This window comes from Arachis hypogaea, chromosome 3 (genome assembly GCF_003086295.3).
Source record: "Arachis hypogaea cultivar Tifrunner chromosome 3, arahy.Tifrunner.gnm2.J5K5, whole genome shotgun sequence".
NCBI lineage: Eukaryota > Viridiplantae > Streptophyta > Magnoliopsida > Fabales > Fabaceae > Arachis > Arachis hypogaea.
The window spans coordinates 27,190,098-27,213,979 of NC_092038.1; the positions used below are offsets into that span (position 1 = coordinate 27,190,098).

Below are 23,882 nucleotides of genomic sequence, written 5' to 3' on the forward strand. Positions count from 1 at the left end.
GTTCTCCAACTTCGTATACTGAATAGCCTAGAGTGGAGTTCGTTAATCTTGTGATGCAATTCGCCAATCCTATGAATTGTGCTTGGATTTTTCTAAACTTTTGGTGAGTGTACACATGTTGAAATTGAGCTTTAATGGAAGATCTTGTTGCACACGGTATGACTGTATGAAAATCTGCAGCATCTGATTCTCTCTCTGCTTGCTCCCTGCTTCCGAGGCAATTATCGTATTATTTGACAAATTGGATAAGCGAGCTGTTCCGTGTAATGAGCTTGTTAAAAAATGAATGCATGCTCTCGCTCCTTTGTGTGCTTCTCATCCCTGCCCAGAAGTGGTGATCCAAATAAATTGGAACCCATATATGACGGTCTTCGTAAAGATCTGCATAATACACCCAAATCAGACTATATTACACCCAAAAATATGCAATTTACACCTCTACTGCAGATTTTAAAAAACATTACCTGAAAGCCACTTGTTGTCCACAAGACCATACTTCAGCAGAAAATCATTCCAATTCCTATCAAATGAGTCTTTGCTATGAGAGTTCCAAACAACTTATCTCATTTCTCGTTCAATTTCTGTATGTCCCTTGTACCCATTTAATTTGCTTGGAATCTTCTTCGTGATGTGCCAAATATACCAACGGTGAATTGTTGTTGGCATAAAAGCCTCTATAGCCATTTTCATTGACGCGTATTGATCGGTGAGAATCCCTTTCAGAGCATTTCCTCCCATGCAACGAAGCCAACATTGAAATAACCATTTGAATAATTCAATTTCTTCATTTTTCATCAAAGCGCATCCAAGAAGTGTTGACTGATCGTGGTGATTCACTCCGACAAAAGAACCACAAACCAAATTATACCTGAAACAAATTACAAGATTGCAGAATGAAAAATCATTACGTACACCCAAATAATGATTTTATACACCCAAAAACATCCAATATACACCTCTGCAGCAGATTCAGAAAACAACATTAATTTAGCATCGTAAACAAGAATAACATATTAGCTGTTTGTATTGTAGGTGGTGTCAAATGAAATGACATCTCCGAAATACTCAAAGGCAGCTTTGTTCCTTGCATCGGCCCAAAAAGCCAGCTTAATCAACTGATCGTCCTCGAGTTCGAGCTCGAAAAAGAAATTCTGATTTTTCTCTTTCATTCTTAATAAATATTTCCCGAATTCCTTTGCATCTTCTTGTTTCGAAACATTCTGCACTTCTCTCGTGATGTAATTCCTCACGTCTTTTTCGATAAAATTTAACTCGCGGTGATCCCCAACTGCCACAACAAATGATTGGTAAGTTTTGCTTGGTCTGATACCAGCCTCTTCGTTATTCTCTATTGTACGACGAACGGATATGCTTAGTTCCCTGTGCTGTTTGAGCATCTCTGCTTGAGTTGGACAGCAAGGATGTGAATGATGCAACACGACATTTGAAATGATCCAAACACCAACATCCTTCAATGTGTGTATATAAATTCTTGCAGGACAATTTAAACCAGTTATGGGATTTGTCTTCTCGGTCGGAGATATTTTAGATTTCCATTTTCCCTCTCTGCTACATGAAATCAATTGATTCTTAATTTCGTTTCCCTTCTTATTTGTGCTCCGAACTCTTGTAGAAAAACTTGCAGCCTTGGCATAGTCCTTGTAAAATTTTGCAACATCTTCAAGGGTGGTAAAAGTCATTCCAACATTGAGAATAAACTGGTCATCATCAATACAGAGGGGCTGCAAAATACACCATGTTAAAAACAAGGGTATACTATAGAGTTTCTGCACGTCAAAAAAAATTAACAATTCAACTAAAATACACCCAAGAATTCCTGATCTACACCCGAACAACAACGACTCAACTAAAATAACAAGAAAAGTCATAAACTGTAAATACACCCAAACTTCTCTAAAATACAACCAAAAAGTTCTGATCTACACCCCAACGTCTGGTATAAAATGCAGAAAATTAATCAAAACTAGTACATTAGATTCAATTCACAATCAATGTTAACGCATTAATTTCACAATCAATGTTCACGCATTATTCAGCTAGACAATCATAAACGACTAGCTGCATCAAATTCAGATTCAATAATTAACTAAAACTAAATCACACCTTAGGAGCTTCGTTCGATTCAAATTCAAAATCCTCATCGCCCTAGTTCAGTTGACAATTTGAAGTTGAATTATCCATTATCTTTAAAACGATTTCAAAGCTTGATTTCAGAAACTATGAAAATCGAAAAAAACGAAGCAAGAATACAGGGAGAGAAACGCATGTAAATGACGAAGAAAAACTAGTGATAAACACACGTAAAACAACGAATGAAAAGCCAAAGAGAGACGCACGAAGGATCGAATAAATTTGGCAAGAAATTCGAAAAAGGAAATGAAATCTTTTGAAAATTAGAAGTTATATATTCGCGCGTTAATTGATTTGGATTGATTTAAAGAGGCTCGTGAAACACAGATGCCACAAGAGGCGCGTTTGAGGGTAAAGGACTTGTAAATTGCTTGTATACAAAGATTAATCCAAAAATAAAATGTCAATATAAATATTTTAGTTTAATCACAAACTATATATTATTATCCATGAATGATTTTTTATTTTAAAAATAAATAAAATTATTATTCATTGTTTCTAATGTTTATAATATTAAAAATATTAAAATTTTAAATTTAATTAACATTGTAAAATTTTTATAGCAATAATTATTATATTTAATTTTATTTAAAAAATTAAAATACTTTACACTTTTTGTATAGTATTATTTCAGGTAAGATACGGGTACATATACTAATATAGGGTCAAAAAAATAAGTAATAGAAATGTAAATTTTTTGAAAAATATATCCGTAAAAGTTCACTGTAATTAATTAATTTTTCTTAAGAAAAAAAAAAACCCGACTTTTATTTATGCAAAGAAATGGATACTGAAAGGATCAATAACCTGTGACAGAAACAGTGCAGAGAAGTGGAAGGTGGAGAAATAGAAGAAACACAGACATGGCACTTGTAACAACGTCATCTTCAGGAGTTAACGATGGTCCTCTCTTTGCAGAGGTTGACATGGGTTCCGATTTCAACGCCCCCACTGTCCGAGCCACTGTTGTTCAAGCCTCCACCATTTTCTACGACACTCCCGCCACCTTAGGTCCTATCTCATTGAAGCTTTTAATTTTTGTATTTTCTCGAATACCCTTTATCCTTTTTCGTTAAATTTATCTTCTTTCTGTGCTCTTATGTATGAATTACCATCTTCTGTGTTTCAAATTGGTACAAGTGAAGGTCTTTGTTATGTTTGAAAGGTTGTTTATTTGACTGTTCAGTGTTGAGTACCCTTTCTATTGGTTCTTTTGTATGATAGAGTTAACTGTTGTTTTCTTAGGTGAACTGATTTGAAATGATAACATTTTGTGTTGTTTCTTTTGTTCAGATAAGGCTGAGAGGTTGCTTGCTGAAGCTGCTGGATATGGATCACAACTTGTTGTGTTTCCAGAAGCGTTTGTTGGTGGATACCCACGTGGTTCGAACTTTGGTGTTTCGATTGGGAACCGAACTCCAAAGGGTAGAGAGGATTTCCGTAAGTATCACTCTGCAGCCATTGATGTTCCTGGTAAGAGCTATGATCAGTTACTTTCTCATTCAGAACAATTACTTTCTAGTTTGGACCTGGTGCCACTGGATATTTGTTTGAATAGAAAAACTTGGCTCAGGAAAAGGGAAAATTTGCATATGTTTGGATCATTGGATGTTGGATTCTGCAGCATCTTGTTTGATTTAAATTATAGCACGTTTTATAATCAATTTTAGTCTTCCAGAGTCAATTCCATATCAGTATAAGTGATCTACTTGTCTGACATAATCACTTTTAGGGGAATTATCAAATGTAAATCATTTTACATTAGAATCAGTTTTTACAAAAGCAAAATCAAATACTCATAATTGTATATAGGTTTTCTTTTACTCTAATAGTTGAGCAACTATCAACTTACTATTTTAATTTTATAACAAGGAAACAAATTTATATGCTGATACTGCTATATGCAGGCCAGTGATTCTGACTGTCTCTTTGGTATCAAAGATGAAAATTAAAAGGATGAGATTTCCTTAGAAATGTTCATTTGAAAACTTTTCTCCCAATTTCCTCGTTGAACCAAATTGCGGTAGGCATACACTTCTCAGTTTTCACTAACATGTCTTATGCTTGTGTAGGTCCTGAAGTGGATAGATTGGCAGCAATGGCAGGAAAGTACAAAGTGTATTTGGTGATGGGTGTGATTGAGAGGGATGGCTACACGCTTTATTGTACCGTTCTCTTCTTTGATTCTCATGGTCGTTACCTAGGAAAGCATAGGAAAATCATGCCAACAGCACTAGAGAGGATTATATGGGGATTTGGGGATGGATCAACTATTCCGGTCTTTGAAACTCCCATTGGGAAAATTGGTGCTGCCATTTGTTGGGAAAACAGGATGCCATTGTTAAGGACAGCTATGTATGCGAAAGGTTAGAATTTCTATATTCAATTTTCATCTTAAAGTCTTAAATACTCCTAAAGTTAAGCAAAACAAGTTTAATATTTGATAGTTTTAACAAACATATCACAGTGCAATAAATTATTTTCTAATGAATATCTAGACATGATAAAGTTTATAATTTTCAATGGGACTGTGGTGGCTGCGGCTGCGGCTGCGGCTCTTTCTAGCCCGACTTTGCATCCGTACCTCCAAGTATTTAGAATAAGAAGCACTTATGCTAATACCGTGGCAATTGCATGCCAGCATTTTGTTTGCTTAGCTAATCTATGGAGCTTTGTTTCATAGGTGTGGAAATATATTATGCACCTACAGCTGATGCCAGGGATGTGTGGCAAGCTTCAATGACCCATATTGCTCTTGAAGGTGGATGTTTTGTTTTGTCAGCAAACCAGTTCTGTAGAAGAAAGGATTACCCACCCGCTCCTGAGTATGAATTTTGCGGCACGGAAGAAGAACTAACACCAGATGCTGTTGTATGTGCTGGGGGCAGTGTCATTATATCACCCTCAGGGGCTGTTCTGGCTGGTCCAAATTATGACGGGGAGGCACTCATCTCAGCAGATCTTGGTATGTTATACTTTTGTTACAATGCTAATTTAACTAGAGTGATTCCCAGTCTTAGAGCTTAAAAAAGAAGAAATACAAAAGAAACTATAAAACAAGGAGAATAGAGTAGTTTTTCAAGATTTGAAGTGACAACTTCATCTTTCACCATTATCTCATTGAACATGTTAGTTCCTCACCATTTAAAAGGTGGACGTATTAGCACTACGATTATATTATAAACTAAATCTACTAGTCTAGTGGTAGTTTAGTGGCAGATGTAAAACCCCATTAAGATCATTATTACTATGTTCTATGCTCTAAGCAAAGTTTGTTGTAATGGAGGTTAAAAATGAAGGAATAAAATCTTTTGTCCCAATACCTCGGTGCTAATGCTAAGCCATAAAGAGGTCTGGTTTTAAAAAAAAAAACCTTGATTTGAAGATTAAATTAGAGATGTGTGGTATTCAGTTTAAGGGTAAGGTATGTTAGGTTAGTAATATTAAACTGAACTACTTGACCTAGGTTATTTTCCCCTTAGGCCTTTGTACTATTTATTACCTATAACTCTAATGTACTCAAATCTAATTTTTTAGGAGTTTTTTTTTTTTCATTTGTCCTCTTTCATCTAAGCCTCTTAGTGTTAGATACATCTGAAAAAAAAAAGATTAAAAAAACCAATGAAAATTTATGGTGCAAAAATAAATAAAGAGTAATACCCCAAATAGGTCCCCAAGAAATTTACCATCCGACAGTTTTGTCCCTCACAAAATTTAACAAAAATTTCGACCTTGAGGTTCTCAGATATCCCCCAGATACGTTCCCAAAACCGTTTGATCCAGTTAAAGTGTTGACGTGTCAGGTTAACTGTGACATGTCACCTTTAGGATATTTTGGTCCCCATTCACGCTGGACAAAACGACGTCGTATTGGAACCAGGGGCAAAATGACGTCGTTTCGGGGAGGACAAATTCGTCCCCACTTAGACAGAGAATGCAAACGGTGCCGTTTTCATGTTGGGGACCTATTTGCCTTATAATAGTATCTTAGGGGACCTATTTGACCTATAATTCGTAATGTTAAAAGAAGCTATATTTACTTCAACGCAAACCTTAAAAACACATTGACATTGGTCCGTTCATTTATCAAAATGGTAACATAAACCAGAGAACCCAAACATGTTAACCACACAAATATTTGGCTTCAATAGTAACACAAACCAAATCAAGTCAAAAGAAGGTTTATTTTCTTCAACATAAACTAAACGAAATCATTCTAAACAACATAACGTCTTCTTCCTCCAACATAACAAAAGGTGGTAACATAACTAAGACATCAACTTTCACACTAATTCTTAGAAGCATCATTTCTTGAAAGACTGGTTCAACCCTCGTGTTGGGATGAATTTGAACAACTTAGATACTGTGCCACTAGTTGCAACTGATATTGTCTCAGCACTAACACTCCCCGAATTCTTGGTCCTAATTACTGTCTCCTTTGGACGTCTAAAAGAAAGCTGGGCTTGGAATAAACAGTATTGTTATCACCATGTTTCAGCAAATTTTGTTGAATTTAAGAAAATGATTGTTGAAAATGGTTGCACATAACAGATCTTGGAGAGATAGCAAGGTCCAAGTTTGATTTTGATGTGGTTGGACACTATTCAAGGCCTGAAGTGCTTAGCTTGGTTGTCAAGGATCATCCAACAAACCCAGTTACTTTCACATCGACAACAGAAACCGAAGAAAAAACCAAGATCAAGTAATTTCATTTTCAAAGTCACTAGGATGGGTCTAGTGATGAGGGATTGATGTAGTATTCCCGTAGTTAATATGTTCAATTTCATTGCTGTGGTGTAACCAAAAAAAAGGAAAGCAAAAGAGATAGTTTCATTTTCTTCGTTTCATGATCAGTAACAGTAACCTTCTGAACCTTTTATTTATGGACTTGTCTTTGCAGTTGTAACCATTTCTTTCATGGTTGTATATGAGGAGTTGTATCTTTGATTTCAACATACTTAGGCTTTTTTCCAAAACAATTAAATGCATGCATTCTGGTCTGATATACAAGCTGTTTTGGAATGGATAAGATAAATGAGATGAAATTGAATTTGAATTCAGAATGGAATTGAATTGAATTCAAATTAATTCATATTAGAATTCTTATGTTTGGAATAAATCAATAAATTTCTAGAATTGAATTAGACTATATTGTTTGGAATGTCTTTTAAATGATAGAGATCTTTATACTAACAATTTTATCCCTCATTATTGTGGAGTCAAAATTTAATAAACATCTTTTAGAATAAAATATGTTAAAGTGAAAAAGAAGGGAATGCTTTTACTTTGTAAATGCGAAATATATATCAGTAAGTCTTACAATCATATTATTTATATATTAAAAGACCGTCACACTGTATATTATGTAAACAAGTTTGATTATTCATCTATGGATATTTGCTTATTCTAGTGGTTGATTATTTAGTTGAAAAAATTTGTGAATCAATATATAAAAATATATACAAATCAGAAAGTCCTAGAACCAGCCGATCCTAGCAATTTTAGTCAATAATTGGCTAATACAAATACCAAACTATCTTTAATATATAAATTTTACTGATTCATGTATATAAATTCTGATAAATGTGGGTGTGTTGACTCATACGTAAAAATTTTGATAAATATAAGTATAAATTATATATTTTATATGTGTAAATTTCTATAAATGAGTACAAATTATTACTGGTCAAATATTGATTCAAAATGATAATATTTATTACCCATATAACATTGTTGGTCAATGCTCTAATTTTTATTGTGAATCATTTTTTTCAAAAGTTCAAATTATACGGTAGAGAAAACACAAATAATTTGTGTGTGGCCAATGCCCAATATAGGTTAGGTGTTCAAAATGGAAAAACTTGAGCAAAAAATTGCAGAGGCTTCAATGCTCAATACTTCGGCCATCATTTTTCTTGCTAAAGATTTACTAGTTAATACCTATAATAACACCAATAAATAAGCCTCAATCATTTTCAAATCCTTGAAACTAACCTATGATAATGATACTATGTAGCAAAACTCTCTTGACTAATATCAGCATTTACAATTTGTGAATAGAACCTATCTATGATACCACCTACTAATTAATATCATCATTTTAGGTCTTTTTAAGATCCAGATTTTATTCCTTCAACCGTTTGCTCCAAAATGTCACCCTCCAAATCCAGAGCAATAATAGCATTTTCCTCAGCTTCTCTTCCATCACTATAGTTTAAAGTTAATGGCACATGATTGACACGTGACATAGAATCTTGGAGACTTTTGATGGACCTAAAACTCTCATCAGTTTCATGATCTTCACCATTATCATCTTGTATCTGATCTCGCGAGAGGAATTCAATGGACCTCTTTTCAGGATCAAAATGATCAGAACTTTCAATGCCACAATCGCTTTTCCCCTTGTTAAAGCAAATACTTCTCCATTGAATCTTCTCAGAGCACGATTTTCTCCCTATGCTACTTTCTTTCTCAGTTGAGTTTCTTCTTGAATCATCTTTAGAAGCATTTCTTCTAGCGTAGCTCCAATTGTATCCTCTATTTTCATTATCCATATTCAATTCAATGGAGTGAAGATCACTGTCATCATCGTCATCATCTGGAACATTCTCCTCTTCATTCTCTTTGCCTTTATCATGATATCCCCCACAGATTTTATTGAAATATAGCTCAAGATCCTTTCCGTTTGTTTCTTCTTTCGTTTTCATAAATCCCTCGAGCTCATTCCTCAGCTTCTCCAGAACTGCATTCTTCTCCTCGAATTGATACTTAGCTTCCGAAAGCTTCATCTGGACTCGCTCCTCGCGCAAAACATCTGCTACCTGAAGCATTTCCCTCTCCTTCTCCACTTCTTCTCTGACTTTTGCCGATTCCCTCTTCAGCTCCTCAACCTCAGCTCTGTCGTCCCCCATTCCCCGGGCTAATTCGTCGCAAATCTGCTCAAGAATCTCCTTCGCGCGCTTCTCCCTCACAAGCTCCTTCGATACTTTTAGATAAGAAGCTTTTGCATTGGCCATTTCTCCAGCAATCTTCTTGTTTAGCCTTTCAGTTTGCCTTCTTAGTTTCTTCTCAACCTCAAGCTCCTCTGCTACATTCCTTATGGCGTCGTGAATCTTTTCTCGTTCTCTTCGCTTCCAACTAGCCTTCTCTTCTGCAAAACACTTCACCACGTATTCAACATCGTCTTGGTTTGCACGTTGCTCGTGGATCAGCTGATCGATCTGGCAGCAGACGCGGTCAAGCTCACCACCTAGAGCCAAGATAAGAGGCATGCTTGATGAATGCTGCTGTCTGAGGCACATTTGATTCAACACTTTTAGAAGCTTCTTCGATGTAGATAGGCCACTCCTTGCTTCCTTCAAACGGTTCTTAACAGCAATTGTGTGTTTTTCGCAGTTCTTCTTGTTCCTTAGCTTATTTTCTGCTTCCTGCAGTTCAATCTTTAGCTTTCGAAAACTATGAGCAGAAAAAGACTTGAGAAATCATGATTACTTAAAACCCAAGCATTGATCCAAACACAGTCATTGTCACTATTTGTATCCAAATACATTGACCCAACCATGTACCCAAAAATAATAGTTAGAAGAAAAAAACCCAGAAACAAATTAAAACATCTTATAACTGTCACTATTATAAGTGTCATTCTCTTTAATCCTCCAAAATAAAAATTAAAAAAAAACCCAGAAAAATAAAAATATTAACTGGATGATGATTATGAAGATTTGTAACTTGTAATTGGGTTGTTAAACATACTTTACCTCAATCAAACTGGCACTCCTATGTGTATCTAAGTAGTAATCACCCGACTGATGCTGATAAGATAAAGCTGATAACCTTCTTTTGAAGCAATCACCTTCAAACCTTATCATTCTCTGAAACAACCAATACCAAATAAAAGAAGCACTAAATATAGCGCCACATTGCCACACCAAGGTCAACCAATACAAATGAAAGAACAATCATAATATATTAAACCATTGATTTAGCCAATGAAAAATTAAAATGCTGAAAAATTAGTCCTTAAAAAATCTAAACAAACTTAGTACTCGAAAGTTGTACCTAAGCAAATTCCTCCAAACATTATCTAGTTTTTGTTTCCATTATCGGCAGCACCTATGTGTAGTTGGGGGAAATTGTTAAACAAAGTACATACTTTGCGTATTACGAGCATATTTCAGGAGCAAGATTCTCAGTATTAGCATTGCACATCCAACATTGCAGGTGAACATTTAACATAAGAAAAAAAATCTGAAACTCAAAAACATCCAAAACTCTTAAAAAAACTGAACATCAGAAGCTCAATTAGAAAAGACATCTGAAATATAAACTCAACAAAAGCTCATTTGTAGTGGGTTTTATACTAGGCTTTTTTGGCAGTCTACCGTAGTGTTGGTCGAAATTGGCTCATGTTAGTTCCTCACATTACTCCTTGGTCATTTATTCAATCAAAAATACTATTAATATACTAAAATTAACCACCAAAATCAACAACTAATATATACATATATAAAAATATATATTTTTAATTTATTTTCAATATATATATATTTTAACATAAATTTTATAATAATAGTTACTTTTAGTATACATCTAATAGTTGTTATTCAATAATAATAATAACGAAAACAACAATAACTGACTTTTTTTGGTTGGTTAAATTCACCTCAGAATTAGGACTACGTGATGGATCTGAAAGCTGACGCAACAATTCGGATCTGGACAAGCTCACAGCTTTCTTCTCTCTTCCTCTAACGGCTTCCTTGCAGCTCCTCATTTGCTCAACAATTTCATCATCAAAGCCCTTCTTTTTGACCCTTGAAGAAGGAGGAGGAGGAGGAGGAAAATCATTGATCTCCCACAGTGTAGCAGCGAGTTTCCTTGCTGAAACAGAAGAAAGATCCCTGCTACTCTCCCCACACTCACAAGAATCCAAAGCTCCATGAATATGATCTTCATCATGCTGATGCTGATGAGTGGCCATAACTCCTTTCTTAGCAACCAAAATAGCTCTCTTGAAACGGTACCTTCTTCTTCTTACCAAAGAGGACGAAGATGAGGAGGAACAACCTCTCTTCCTGATCTTGTTCTGCTTCTCCTTGAGGTTCTTGTGTAGCAGTAGTGTCTCACTATCATCACAAGAGGGCATGGTTGAAAAAAAAATACAAAACAAAACAAGAAAAAACGAACAAAAGAAATTGTGTGTATTTTTGGAGTTTATTTTCTTTTTATTTTTACATAATTAGGACACGGGATAAGGGTTGTTCTAGGTGTGGCACAAAGTTCATGAGAGATATAGTAGCAAAGTTTATGTATGTGCCAGTTGTGATCACATCATCATCTCAATAATAATCTTAAGGCATAATTTTCAATGATTTTGGTAAGGTGGGAACATGGGGACTATTCAGTCTTGGATTTTGTAAAGTGGGTCATGTAAGACCTTCTTTCTTCTAATAATCTTCGATACTAGTACTAATACCGAAATCTTCCTTTTATATTTTTTGGGAAACTATTTTCAATGGGTTGAGGAGCAAAGAAAGTGGGAAGAAATCAGGAAATGATAGGAAAGAATCGGAGGAAGGTTTGAGTTGCGAAATCTCGTGAGGAGAAATAAAAAGAGCTTGAACAGTGTTAGTTGGTGTGATGAAATTTGATTCGTTGGGAAAGGCACTTAAAAAGACGAGTTGAGAGACGCAACGTGAGCGGCACGTGAGCATCGCACGTTCCAGGCTTCAAGCAAATGTCCACACTAATAACGTGAAATCTAGTTTTTGTTTAACAGGAATAATTACCTGTAAACATCTATCTTTTAATACAAAATATTATTTATACTTTAAAATCAACTATTAATATATTATATATAAATATATATAATTTAATTTATTTTTAATATATATTTATATTTTAATATATATTTTATAAATTAATTTTAATAAATAATTTTAATGTGCACATAGAATAATTATTTTCAATAATATGGTACGATTCCATGATGATTAACATCCAAGTGAAACCTTAAATTATTGTCATATATTATGACGCGTGGAAGTCTTGAGGATGTGTTCGACAAATTGAATGCTAAATTATTAGGGCTAACATGTAAGGTCCAATTTGAATAAATAGAGTTTAATTTTTTTTTGACAAAATAATTTAAATCATAAATAATTATATTAAAAGTAGTTTATAAATAAATAAATTATTTTATATTTGAGTTTTTAATTCTAAAAATACTTATTTTATAAAAATATGATAAAAAAATAATAATATTACGAGAGAAGTTATTTTTTTTTTACTTTTCTATGAACTTCTAAATAGTTCTTAGAAATGTGTAATTTTATTTTAAAAATTGCACTCAACATTAATATTACGACTTTTTATAAGTCAAAAGTTTAAAAAAATTACCTTTAAAACTTCTCAAACACGCTCTAAATATAATAAAATTTAAATAAATGTTGAGTGTAGTTAACATGGTCTTTTGACACACAATATGTTAGAATTTTTAATTAAATTTTTTTATAGAAATATATCAAATTTAAATTTTTAGTCTATTTATTATATATTTATAAAACTAAAAATTAAAAAACTTTTATTAATCATAATATTAACATATGTTATTTTTTGTTTTGATATAGTAAAATTCAAAAATTACTTATTTTAGTTTTTATTATCGTTAACTAAATATTAATATGACAGATTAAATATTAATGTATCAAATTAAAATGTTGAAAGATAAGACATGGCATTATGTTACATCAGCATTTAACATAATAAATTATCAGTAGAGACTAAATTAAATAAGTTTTAAATTTTATTAAACTAAAACAAACAAACGAAAATTACAGAGACCCAAATAAAAAAAATATGTATTTTATAAGGATTAAATTTAGTCAAGTTGAAATATAAATAATAATGTAAATAGTAAAAAAAATAATAATGTTAAACATTACTTCTCTTCATAATTTGTTTTTAGTTTTGTTGTGGAAAAAATAATGCCACAAAATATTGTAGAAAGATTGTGTTTGTTCAAGATTGTCTTGCATTGATAGAATATTGAGTATTAAGACTGAAACACATCAAAACTAACGTTGTTTTAATTAGGGATGATAAAAAATTCCGTACCTATGAAGATTATTCGCCATGAAAAAGCTAATGGAGATATGCATAATTCCTATGGGACAAGGATCTAGTCCCGCAAATAAATGGGGATGGCAGGGTGGAAATTGAAAATACCTGCCCTATGAGACTTATAAAATTTTGCGAAAGAAAATTTTTACTTAAACGTTTTATTTATTTTATTTTAATTTATATGTTAAAAACTTTATGTATATGTTATTACGTAAAATTTATGTTTTAATTGTGTTTAATTTGATATATATAGAATTTTATGTTATTTACGTTAAATTATATAAAATTTTATTATAATTATGTTAATTTTTTAAAAAAAAATTAAAATTTAATATTTATTGATACTCGTAAATATCAGCCTTTTCTGCAAGAAAAATTAAATAAAAATCTATGACAAAAATGAAATAAAAACAAAAAGTATTTTATTAAGAAAAATTTTAGGTAAATAATGACTTTTTTGAACAACATAAATAATGGATATTCAATTTATTAAGTGTACAGATAATTATCTTAATATTAGATTTAGATGAATAATTTAAAAATATAATATATTTTTACTTTATTAAATTTATTGTTCACATTATTCACAAAAATTATTGTTAACCTATACTTTTCTTTTTATTAAATAGGGACAGAATTAGTTAAGAGAGGAGCTTATGACTCTCTGCCTTCATAAAAACCCATTATCATCTCTAGTTTTAACTAATGAACTACATTAATAAATAAACTAGTTTTTAGAGTAGGTGGCACTCCTAAAAATTCTTATGAAGCTAATAAGTTAGCTTTTACACCAAGCAGAAAGAAGTATTCCGACGAATGTAGGTGTAAGAACAGATGACGAAAGAGAGGCGTCGAAGCCGAGCGGTACACTAATTAAGGATCCACAAAGCAACAGAAGGCAGACGAATTTAGAAAGTGCCGATATCGGATGAGAATGTTATGCGGTTACAAAGAAGTATTGTCGGAGGTACGAAGAAGGCGGTCAATTTCAATGACCTTCAGGAGAAGATTCATAGGGAATGGCCAGGGGTAACACAAGTTAGGGAGCTGGGAGCCTATAAAGTTGTGATAACGTTTGACACGGTATTAAGCGCTGAAGAAGCATACACCTTTCGAATGAATGATTTATTAAGGCTGTTTTATGTGGTATGGAGATGCAATGAGACGGAAAAAAGCGAGTCTATAAGACTTTGGTTGGAATGCTATGGAGTTCCATTGCATGCTTGGTCAACGGAATCATTCCGCAGAATAGGGGAGCAATGGGGCGAGGTGGTTAAGCTTGATAAATTAACGGAGTCGTGTAATTCCTTCAACGTGGTTCGAGTTTTGATTGATACGCGTATCTTCGATATGATTAACGATTGGATTCACATCACAATAGGTACAAGCGAGTTTGATGTCCTCGTCAGAGAAGTGGGAGGGGAGGTATATCGAACGGAGTGTTTTCAGGATAGCTACAAGGAGTTAGGAGACAGACAAATTTTACAGACTGACGTGACGGAACTTGATGGAAGTGGCGGAGGCATGAATTATGATGGCGGAAGTCTGGTGGCTGTCCGGGATCAGGCGGCTGAGCTCATGCTGCCGAGACACAGGAATGATGAATTTGAGAAGGATAGTTTCGTAAATTCATTAGTGGATTTAAATGAATGGAATAATCAGAATTTGAATTCACATTATGGCGTGGCTAATTGTTCAGAATTTAATAAGAAGGAGGATTCTCAGGGATCAAGAGCGATTAATGAGAAGGATGATTCTGACAAAACGGTAACATGTCAATATGGGGAGCATCATGGAGACAATATTAAGGAGGTTACAAGTAAGTCTAATGGGCCAAGAGCAACAAAGCCCAATAAGAATGGTAAGGAGTCCCAGACAAGAGAGTGTAGTACGGACCTTCACAAGGATGGACCTAGTTAGCCAACTAGCAAGGTTGGGCTTGAGTCCAATCCCGTGACCCGGCAAGGAGTGCAGGCTAAGGCTGCAGGTGGTTCACAGGTGGAGCTTTCACGTGACAGCAGACCAGGGGTTGCAATGGGGTTTGTGGGGAAGGAAGAAGTCAGTGTCGCGATGCCGAGGCGACTGATGCTTCTCAGCTGGGGGAGCGGCAGGCAATCGAAGACGAAATGGGCGATGAGCTTGACGGGGCTGGGGACGCTATGGCCACGAAGCTGAGCAGCTCGAAGGTTATCAGTGGGAAGCTGATCCGGAATGAAGAGGCTATACGGGAGGTCATGGTTGGGGGTTTCGCTGGAAGGAAGACAGTGGGGACCGGAGCAACGCCTCGGGGTAACGGTATCCACCATCGGAGACGGAGACTGGACCTTAACGAGGCGGCTAGGAAAATGACTCAAATCGCGAAGACGAATATGGGGGAAGATACAGTGGGTGCTAGTCATGAAGAAGGGGAGGCTGCAGACATGAACCAATATGCACAGAACAAAAACTGGCAAATTCATTATGAGACAGGACCAAAAACGCAAGGAGGAAATGGACCGATGAAACATGGGACAGGGGATGGGGACAGAGGCCAAGAGGGGGCAGATGAGAGACAATCAGAAGCTGGGTTAGAGGTTGAGGCTAGCGTGGAAGATAGAAATGAACCTCGCAGGGAGGAACAAAGGCGGAGCTGGGAAGATGAGATGGCCGAGAACAAAGAAGCCTGGAAATTAGCTGTAGAGTCTGGTGCTCAGTATAGCGATGAGGAGGATATCATGGCAATCCTGCAGGAGCAAAATGAGACAATGGCACTGAAGCAGCAACAGGCAAAGAAAAAAGAGAAAATACGAAGAAGCAGGCCAAAGTATCGCAACCAGGTGTGTTCTGTTAATGTTAAATGATTATTAGTTCCTGGAACATTAGAGGTTTAGGTGGTGCTGGAAAATTAAGTATGGTAAAGAATTTTAAAAATAAGTCTCGTTTGGATATGTTGGGGCTGATAGAGACAAAAAAGGAGCTGGTAACCAAGTTTGACGTTATGCATATTTGGGGTAGAGATGGAGCTGGGTGGGAGTATGTAAGTTCAGTTGGGACCTCCGGAGGATTATTGCTCATATGGGACGAAACAGTGTTCAAATTGACTAATTGCTATAAAGGAGATAGATGGATGTGTGTAGAAGGGGGTTGTGATAAAAGTTCACTTTCAGTGTGCAGTTTGTCTGGTGTATGGACCACATGTGAGAGCTGAGAAGCTAGTAGTATGGGAAGAATTGAGTTATATTACAGGGTTGTGCCAGGTACCGGTCTGTTTTCTGGGTGACTTTAACGAAATTATGCATTTAGAGGAAAGGAAAGAAGCTACTACATTATCAGCGTCCGTGGAGGATTTTAGAGATTGGATAAATGATATGTAGCTGGTTGACTTGCCGTTAAATGATCGAAGGTATAAATGGTTTAGGGGGAGCTCGTGCAGTCGAATCGATAGGAGCCTAGTCACTTTGGGATGGTTAGAGATGTATCTGGGGACAAGACTAAGGGGAGGTCCAAGAGGGTTATCAGATTACTGCCCATTGATTATGGAAGAGAGCAGAAAGTTTGATGGCCCACGACCTTTTCGGAGCTTGGACTCGTGTTTACGCATGAGGGGTTTCTACGAATGGTGAAGAAAGAGTGGAGGGAATTAGGTGATAGACAGTTCCTAGACAAGATGAAAGCACTGTCTGTTCCAGTTCAGAGATGGCATAAGCAGCATTTTGGGAATATAGCTGAGAAGATAAGGAAGTTTGAAGAAGAGATCAAGAAGGTGGACAATATGGTGAGTAGTGGTCTGCATGATAGTACGTTGGAGTCAAGGAGAAGGGCACTAGGAGATGCTGTGAAAAGTGGTATGTTAGGCAGGATGTCCACTGAAAGTAAATGTCTAGGGCCCGGAATGCGAAGGAGATGGATAGGAATACTAAATATTTTCACAATATCGCCTCGGCAAGAAGAAGGAATAACATATTCGAGTCATTGGTAATTAATGGGAGAGTAATAAGGAATCAAGCAAGGATAAAGGTGGCTATTCGAGACTTTTATAAGCGCTTGTACCACCAGGAAGCTTCCCCAATGGTGAGCTTTAGAGATGGTTTAGTGAACCGACTGCAGAGGGAGGAAGCTGAAGCCTTAAAAGTGATGCCTTCAGCAGAGGAAGTGAAGGAGGCGGTATGGGACTGTGAATCTTCGAAAGCACCAAGGAATGATGGATACAACATGAATTTTATAAAAAAATGTTGGGGGGAGATTGGATCAGAATTCACTACAACTGTATTGAGCTTCTTTGAGCATACAAGACTACCAGCAGACTCTAATGTAACATGGGTAGCGTTGGCACCAAAGTTCGTTGGGGCGAAGGAGATAAAAGACCTTAGACCAATTAGTATGGTTGGTTGTGTGTATAAAGCCATCTCTAAATTGTTGAAACGAAGAATGAGGAGTGTAATGCCAGGATTAGTGGGAAAGTCCCAGAGTGCCTTCGTGAAAGGAAGGAAGATACACGATGGAGCTTTAATTGCATGCAAAACGATACATTGGCTAAAACGACAAAGAAAGGCAGCAGCGATTATCAAACTGGACTTCCACAAAGCCTACGATAGAGTTAAATGGTGCTTTTTTTATACGGTGTTAGAGAAAATGGGTTTCGGCAGTACATGGAGGGCATGGGTAAAGGAGTGTATAAGGTCGGCATCCATCTCTATTCTAGTTAATGGATCCCCTTCAAAAGCATTTAAAATGGAGAGGGGACTTCGTCAAGGTGACCCGTTATCGCCATTCCTGTTTGTCTTAGTAGTGGATGTGCTCAACAGAATGATCGACGAGGCAGTGAGGAACGGTCGCATTTCTCCACTGTTGGTCGGTAGGGATGATATTGAGTTATCACACTTACAGTTTGCAGATGATACAATATTATTCTGCCCGCCAGAAGAGGGGATAGTGAGGAGTTATAAGAGACTTCTGAGGTGTTTTGAGGTTATGTTGGGACTGAGCATTAACTTTGAGAAGTCTAACTTGATACCAGTGAATTATAGTCAGGAGTGGACCAGTCGGATGTGTCAGATGCTTGGATGCCAGGAAGCAACCCTGCCAGTGAGGTATCTTGGTATTAGCCTAGGAGCAAATCCGCGGTTAGTAAAAACTTGGAAATCGATTATAGAGAAGGTGGAAGAGAAGCTCAGCCTATGAAAAGCGAAGGTGCTAAGTAAGGCTGAAAAGCTGGTACTCATTAAGTCTGTCATAAACAGCCTACCAGTGTACTACCTGAGCCTGTATAAGATGCCGAATGCGGTTGCTCGAAGAATCATTTCTTTACAGAGGCGATTCTTTTGGGGAAAAGATGACGGACGACCTGGCATGGCTCTTGTGAAATGGGAGGTGATCCAGGCACCAAAGAAGCTAGAAGGGCTGGGAGTGGGTGATGTAGTGGTTCGCAACACTGCTTTACTGTTTAAATGGTGGTGGTGTTTCTCAAAGGAGGACTGTCCGTTGTGGAAGAAGATTGTGTGTTCTTGCAATAGACTGAACCCAAATCAGTTGCTGTCTACTCAGATTTTACCAGTGAGAGGGGGTCCATGGAGAGATATATGTCATCTACAAATAAAGGAGCAAAAAGTAAGGCAGAAGATGATTGATGGCCTCGCGATTGAGGTAGGGGATGGCAGGACTACCAGATTTTGGGAGGATACGTGGTTGCAAATAGAAAAACTGAAAGACTGTTATCTGAGGCTCTTCTTCATTTCGAACCAAAAAGGATCACCAATTGGGGAATGTGGGTTTTAGGATGGGATAGAGTGGGTTTGGCATTTTCAGTGGAGGCGGGAGCTCCGCCAGTGGGAATCAGAGACTTTAGATCAGCTGCTGCATGCCTTGCAATCTGTTAGGCTGATAGCAGAAGTGCAAGATAGAGTGGTGTGGAAATTCGATAAGGAATGTGTTTATACGACTAATTCATTTGTGCAGGTCTTGTAGGAAGCGACTATGGATGAGGAGATTCTGAGGTACAGATTCACAAAAGAGATTTGGAGAGGTTTAGTTCCGCCTAGAGTTGAGTTATTCTCTTGGTTTGTTCTGATTGGCCGGATCAACACACAGGACCGGCTTAGTAGGTTGAGTATCCTGGGACCACCTAATAATCTGTGTGTGTTATGTAAGAAAGTGGATGAAAGTGTTCATCACCTGTTGGTAGCTTATGAGTTTTCTTGGCAAGTGTGGTGTTGATGGATTTCAGAATTTGGTCAGAAGTGGACAGCTTCCGGCACCTTGAAAGATCACTTTGAGTGTTGGAGGTACATGTCTATGAGACAGGAGGTGCGTAAGTTCTGGCTAGTTTGGTTCTTTTCTGTGATATGGAACATTTGGTTATGGAGAAATTATGTAATCTTTCAGAACAAGACAGTAGGTGTTGTAGAGTGTGTGGCACAATTGTTTCTTAGTGCTGCAGAATGGTGTGGGAACTAGCGTATATTATTGATGGCTATGTCGGAGATGACATAATAGCTAGTTAGTTTTGTTTTTAACTTTTTCTGTGTATACTCCACTTTGAGTGTTGAGCTTTTTCCTTTTATCAAAAAAAAAATATTATTACTCAAATGCTTGCATATTATATTAGAAATTGGATAAAAATCTCACTAGCAAATTTTACAAGACATTGAAATATGAAGCAAAAAAAAATGAGCTTGATAAACAAAAGACGAATAGAATTTCAATAAAAAAATACATTACTTGATTCTAAGGATTTTTTTTATTCTCAAATAAAAAAAATTATTCTCCCAAAAACATTATTCAAATTTTAATTCTCCAAATTTAACTCTTTTTTGACAAGTTCGTCGTACTTTCAGCAAACTTTATAAAATTTATAAAATTCTTAGTGCTCGCGACAAACTTTAAATTTTTATGCTTTTTAATCTCTTTTGTGCTTTTAATTTGAAAAAATATATACTCTTAAATTGTTTCTGTGCTTCTAATTTAAAAAAATATATATACCATAATCAAAATTTTTAATTTTTAAAAAAATTAGTTTAGTTTAATTTAGATGAGAAGGAAAATTGGAGAAATAATAAGCCTGATTTCTTCAATATCATCGATGGTAATGACAACTATTGTTAAACCAAATTAGGTTTTTTCAAATTTCAAGTATTGGAGAGCACCATTCTTACTACATTATTTCTGTGTGCTCTTATAAACTCTTATGTTAGTTGCTATTGCCATGGGCGATATTATCCAGTATTCAATTTTTCTTCTCACCCAATCTGGTATTTATGGAGGGAGAAGAAATAAAGTTCATGCAGCGAATTTTATAAAATTAGTGAGTTTTATCGGAAGTGCGACAAACTCAACCTAAATGTCCAAAAAACAAAAAACAATATACCAAAAATTAAAATCTAATTTTTTTTTTTAGAAAATAAAATTTTTTATTTTAGAATAGAAAAGAATCCTGATTATTCTAATCCCTAAACTTAAAAGATAATATGCTTCCATGAGTTTGGCCCTATATATGATGTGGCACAGCGAAAATAGCGCAGACGACGGTTTTATCTCGTCTATCGATCGTTGAGGTATTCTTAGATTTTGATCAAATGCATCCAAATTTTACTATAGCTAAAAAATATTAGACTAACCTTGTATTTTGATGAACTCACACTAAACTCTAACGTTTAGAAAACATACTTGGCCCGATATTCTTACGCAATTTTTTTCTGAAAATGTGTACCTTATCTCTATCCACTTCTAAGTTACATTATACTCAATTTAAGTAACTCTAAAACTAAAATTGGTGTGTATTTAGAATTTGGTGGATAAGTTGACAAAATTATGGAGTGTTGATATAAAAACTATATAAAATAAGAACCAACTTTCAAATGTGTGCTGTGTTTGAGTAGGGAATTTAGATGCAAGTTCAACGCAGTAGTGCCATGTCTGAGGCTAGTTGACCTTTGTTTGGGTTGGATCGTGAAATGGTCTTTGTTTGGTCTTGATAAACATCATTTTATTATTTTAAATTGTGTTAAAATATATGGAGTTTATCAACTAACTTACATAATTTTGGTTTAATTAATTGAGTTTTTAAAATTTTGTTTTTGATAAAGAGTGTGAAAAATATACTTTTCTGTACTCCAAATTTTTAATTTTTTAATCTGTTTTTTATGTCATTCGATAGCGCGATAAAATTTTTAAATGTTTTAGAGTTAAAGTATATCAACGACCTCAAAGGATCGAAAAGAATAGAGTGAAAATACGAATTCAGAAAGTAATTTAAAAAAAAATTATTTGACAGCTCACTCAAATAAAATTTTTTCGTCCAAACAAGATTTTTGTTAGTTTACTTTATTTTTTTTACTGTCTTATGAACTATGGGAATTCTTTTGTTTTTTTTTCATATTTTATAAAATATTATTTTCTTTTGTGGTTTTTGATAAAATGGAAAACTATTTTTAAGGATGGTATTTTTTTTAATAATAATCATTAATTTTTATAGAGTAAATTTATCCAAAATTTATTTTTTTTAAATAATATTCAGAACCATTTTGAACAAAGAAAACATTAAAAATAATTTTAATTTTGACTCTAAAAATTAGATTCGAAAACCGTAGTTATCCCTTAATATTATCTCTTAAGAAAAGGTATGTATTTTACTCAAAATTTAAAAAAAAAAAATAAAGAAAACACATTAGGGCTGTAGGGCATTAGGCCGTTGCATGGAGAAACCCCATGGCCCACCAAAGGTTCTGTTGGCTTTTGGCCATTGTTGTAATTCTTTCCTAATGCCAACGGAACAGAGTGTGTGGTTTCACTGGGGACACATTTGGCCGTTATGTCTGTATTTATGTGAGAGATTGCACGGCAATTGCATTTATAGCAAGTTATTATCTTCTCCTTTCCTTGAGCCTGTGTGCTTTTATATCACTTACTGCTTTATTTCTATCATTATTGTCCTTAGTACCTTCCTCAGATACACCAACAAGGACAGAACCGAGGCTTTTTGTAGGCCAAAGAAAACGGAAAAGAGTAGGTCGTCCATATCTAGTGATGGAAATGCTCATCGTAGTCTATTGGTTATTCATCGCTAACTTTTATATTGTTTGAAGTAACATTTTTGGATGAGAGTATACAGTGAGATTTAGAAAATTTTAACAGTAGTGGGGCAAAATATATATATAATAATAATAATAATAATAATAATAATTTAGGTTTAGTTAATATATGTTTTAAAAATACATAACAAACTTATTATTAGTAGAATATTTTAAATTTTTTTATTTGATAACTGTAAAATAAATACATTAAAAATTTAAATTTTTTGTATTTTCAACAAAAATAGTCTTAATTTGTAATCTTAATATGTGTCTTTAGAATATAAAATAAATAAATTCTAATATTTTTTATAATAAAATTATTATATTACATAAAAATCAGCTATAAAATTATTTTTTAACCATTATGTATTTGTATATAAATATATTTATTGTTTAATTCATTTTCAATATGTATTTTGTATTTCAATATGTATTCTATACAGATAATTACTTTTTATGTAAATATAGCATAATTATTGTTATAATTATATTTTATTATTATAAAATATGGTTAGTCTTCAAAATATATAATTTACAAATTAAAATACTAAAATAATAATTTAAATATAATATATAATTTATAATTCTATTTTTTAGGTTTCATATTTTTAAAAAAATTGAGTAATTTTTTTAACAATACAATCGAAATGACTCTTTTATATATATATATATATATATATATATATATATATATATATATATATATATATATCACCAAACAATTATTAAAAATTCACTTCTCATACAATCAAAAGCCAACTCACAGTGATATTTATAGTTGGAAAATTTTTTTTTCAATTAATATAATTGTTACAGAAAAAACTAAAACTAATTTTAAAAAAAAGATAAATAATATCTTTTGAGTTCATTTCTAAGAAAGAACACCAATCTTATTTAAATTGAGAATTTATCATTCTAATAAACATCTAATATGAAATTCTTAAATACCAAATATTGAGTAAAAAATTATTGTGTGGTCAAATTCAATAATTTAATGAGAATAAATAAATATTATTATCATATATTACTAAAAAAATTTTCAAATTGTAGTGGATGTACTTGCCGCCACTACACAATATATAGATCCGTCCCTGAGAGTATAACTAATCTTTATTTGGTTCTAGCAGGCAGTAGAGTAAAAGATATATATATAAATTTATCGTTTATTATCTTCTTGTTTTAAGGTGTATAATTTTGGTGGTTGGACGTTTATCTGCAAAAGCTCCAACACTCATAAAATAAAACATGCGTATAAAAATACTAAGATAAAAAGATATGAAGAAAATTAGTGAGTGGTTGTTTATAGGAAAAAGATATTAAATAAAATTAGTAAATGTACTTCAGATCCACACAAATATTCATACACAGAGAGAGTCGCACAGGGTAACCATAAAAAAGTGTAGCATATTCAGCTATAATTAATCCTTAGTTGATCTACGTAGAACACTTGTACCTAAAAAGAAAAAAGAAAAAGAAAACATAGCATTGAAACAAAATAGTTAACCCATATATATGAAGAGTTTGACTTCTGATAATTTATATAGACAAAAAAAAATTATACTT

At 34.2% G+C, this 23,882-nt stretch overlaps 2 protein-coding genes across 2 annotated transcripts; one reads left to right on the forward strand and one right to left on the reverse strand.

The window, feature by feature from the left end:
• Positions 1–2,863: 2,863 nt before the first annotated feature.
• Positions 2,864–7,106, forward strand: LOC112789992 (bifunctional nitrilase/nitrile hydratase NIT4A). Its single transcript, XM_025832186.3, has 5 exons — positions 2,864–3,162; positions 3,445–3,624; positions 4,224–4,517; positions 4,835–5,116; positions 6,703–7,106. Exons 1-5 carry the CDS (start codon positions 3,015–3,017, stop codon positions 6,855–6,857), a joined length of 1,059 nt encoding a protein of 352 aa, XP_025687971.1. The 5' UTR covers positions 2,864–3,014; the 3' UTR covers positions 6,858–7,106.
• An 855-nt stretch (positions 7,107–7,961) lies between these two features.
• On the reverse strand, positions 7,962–11,793 carry LOC112789993 (uncharacterized). The gene is made up of 3 exons (XM_025832187.3): positions 10,814–11,793; positions 9,909–10,022; positions 7,962–9,578 (listed from the first exon to the last, which is right to left on the reverse strand). The coding sequence occupies exons 1-3, from the start codon at positions 11,294–11,296 to the stop codon at positions 8,262–8,264; spliced, it is 1,914 nt and encodes a 637-aa protein (XP_025687972.1). The 5' UTR covers positions 11,297–11,793; the 3' UTR covers positions 7,962–8,261.
• Positions 11,794–23,882: the final 12,089 nt, after the last annotated feature.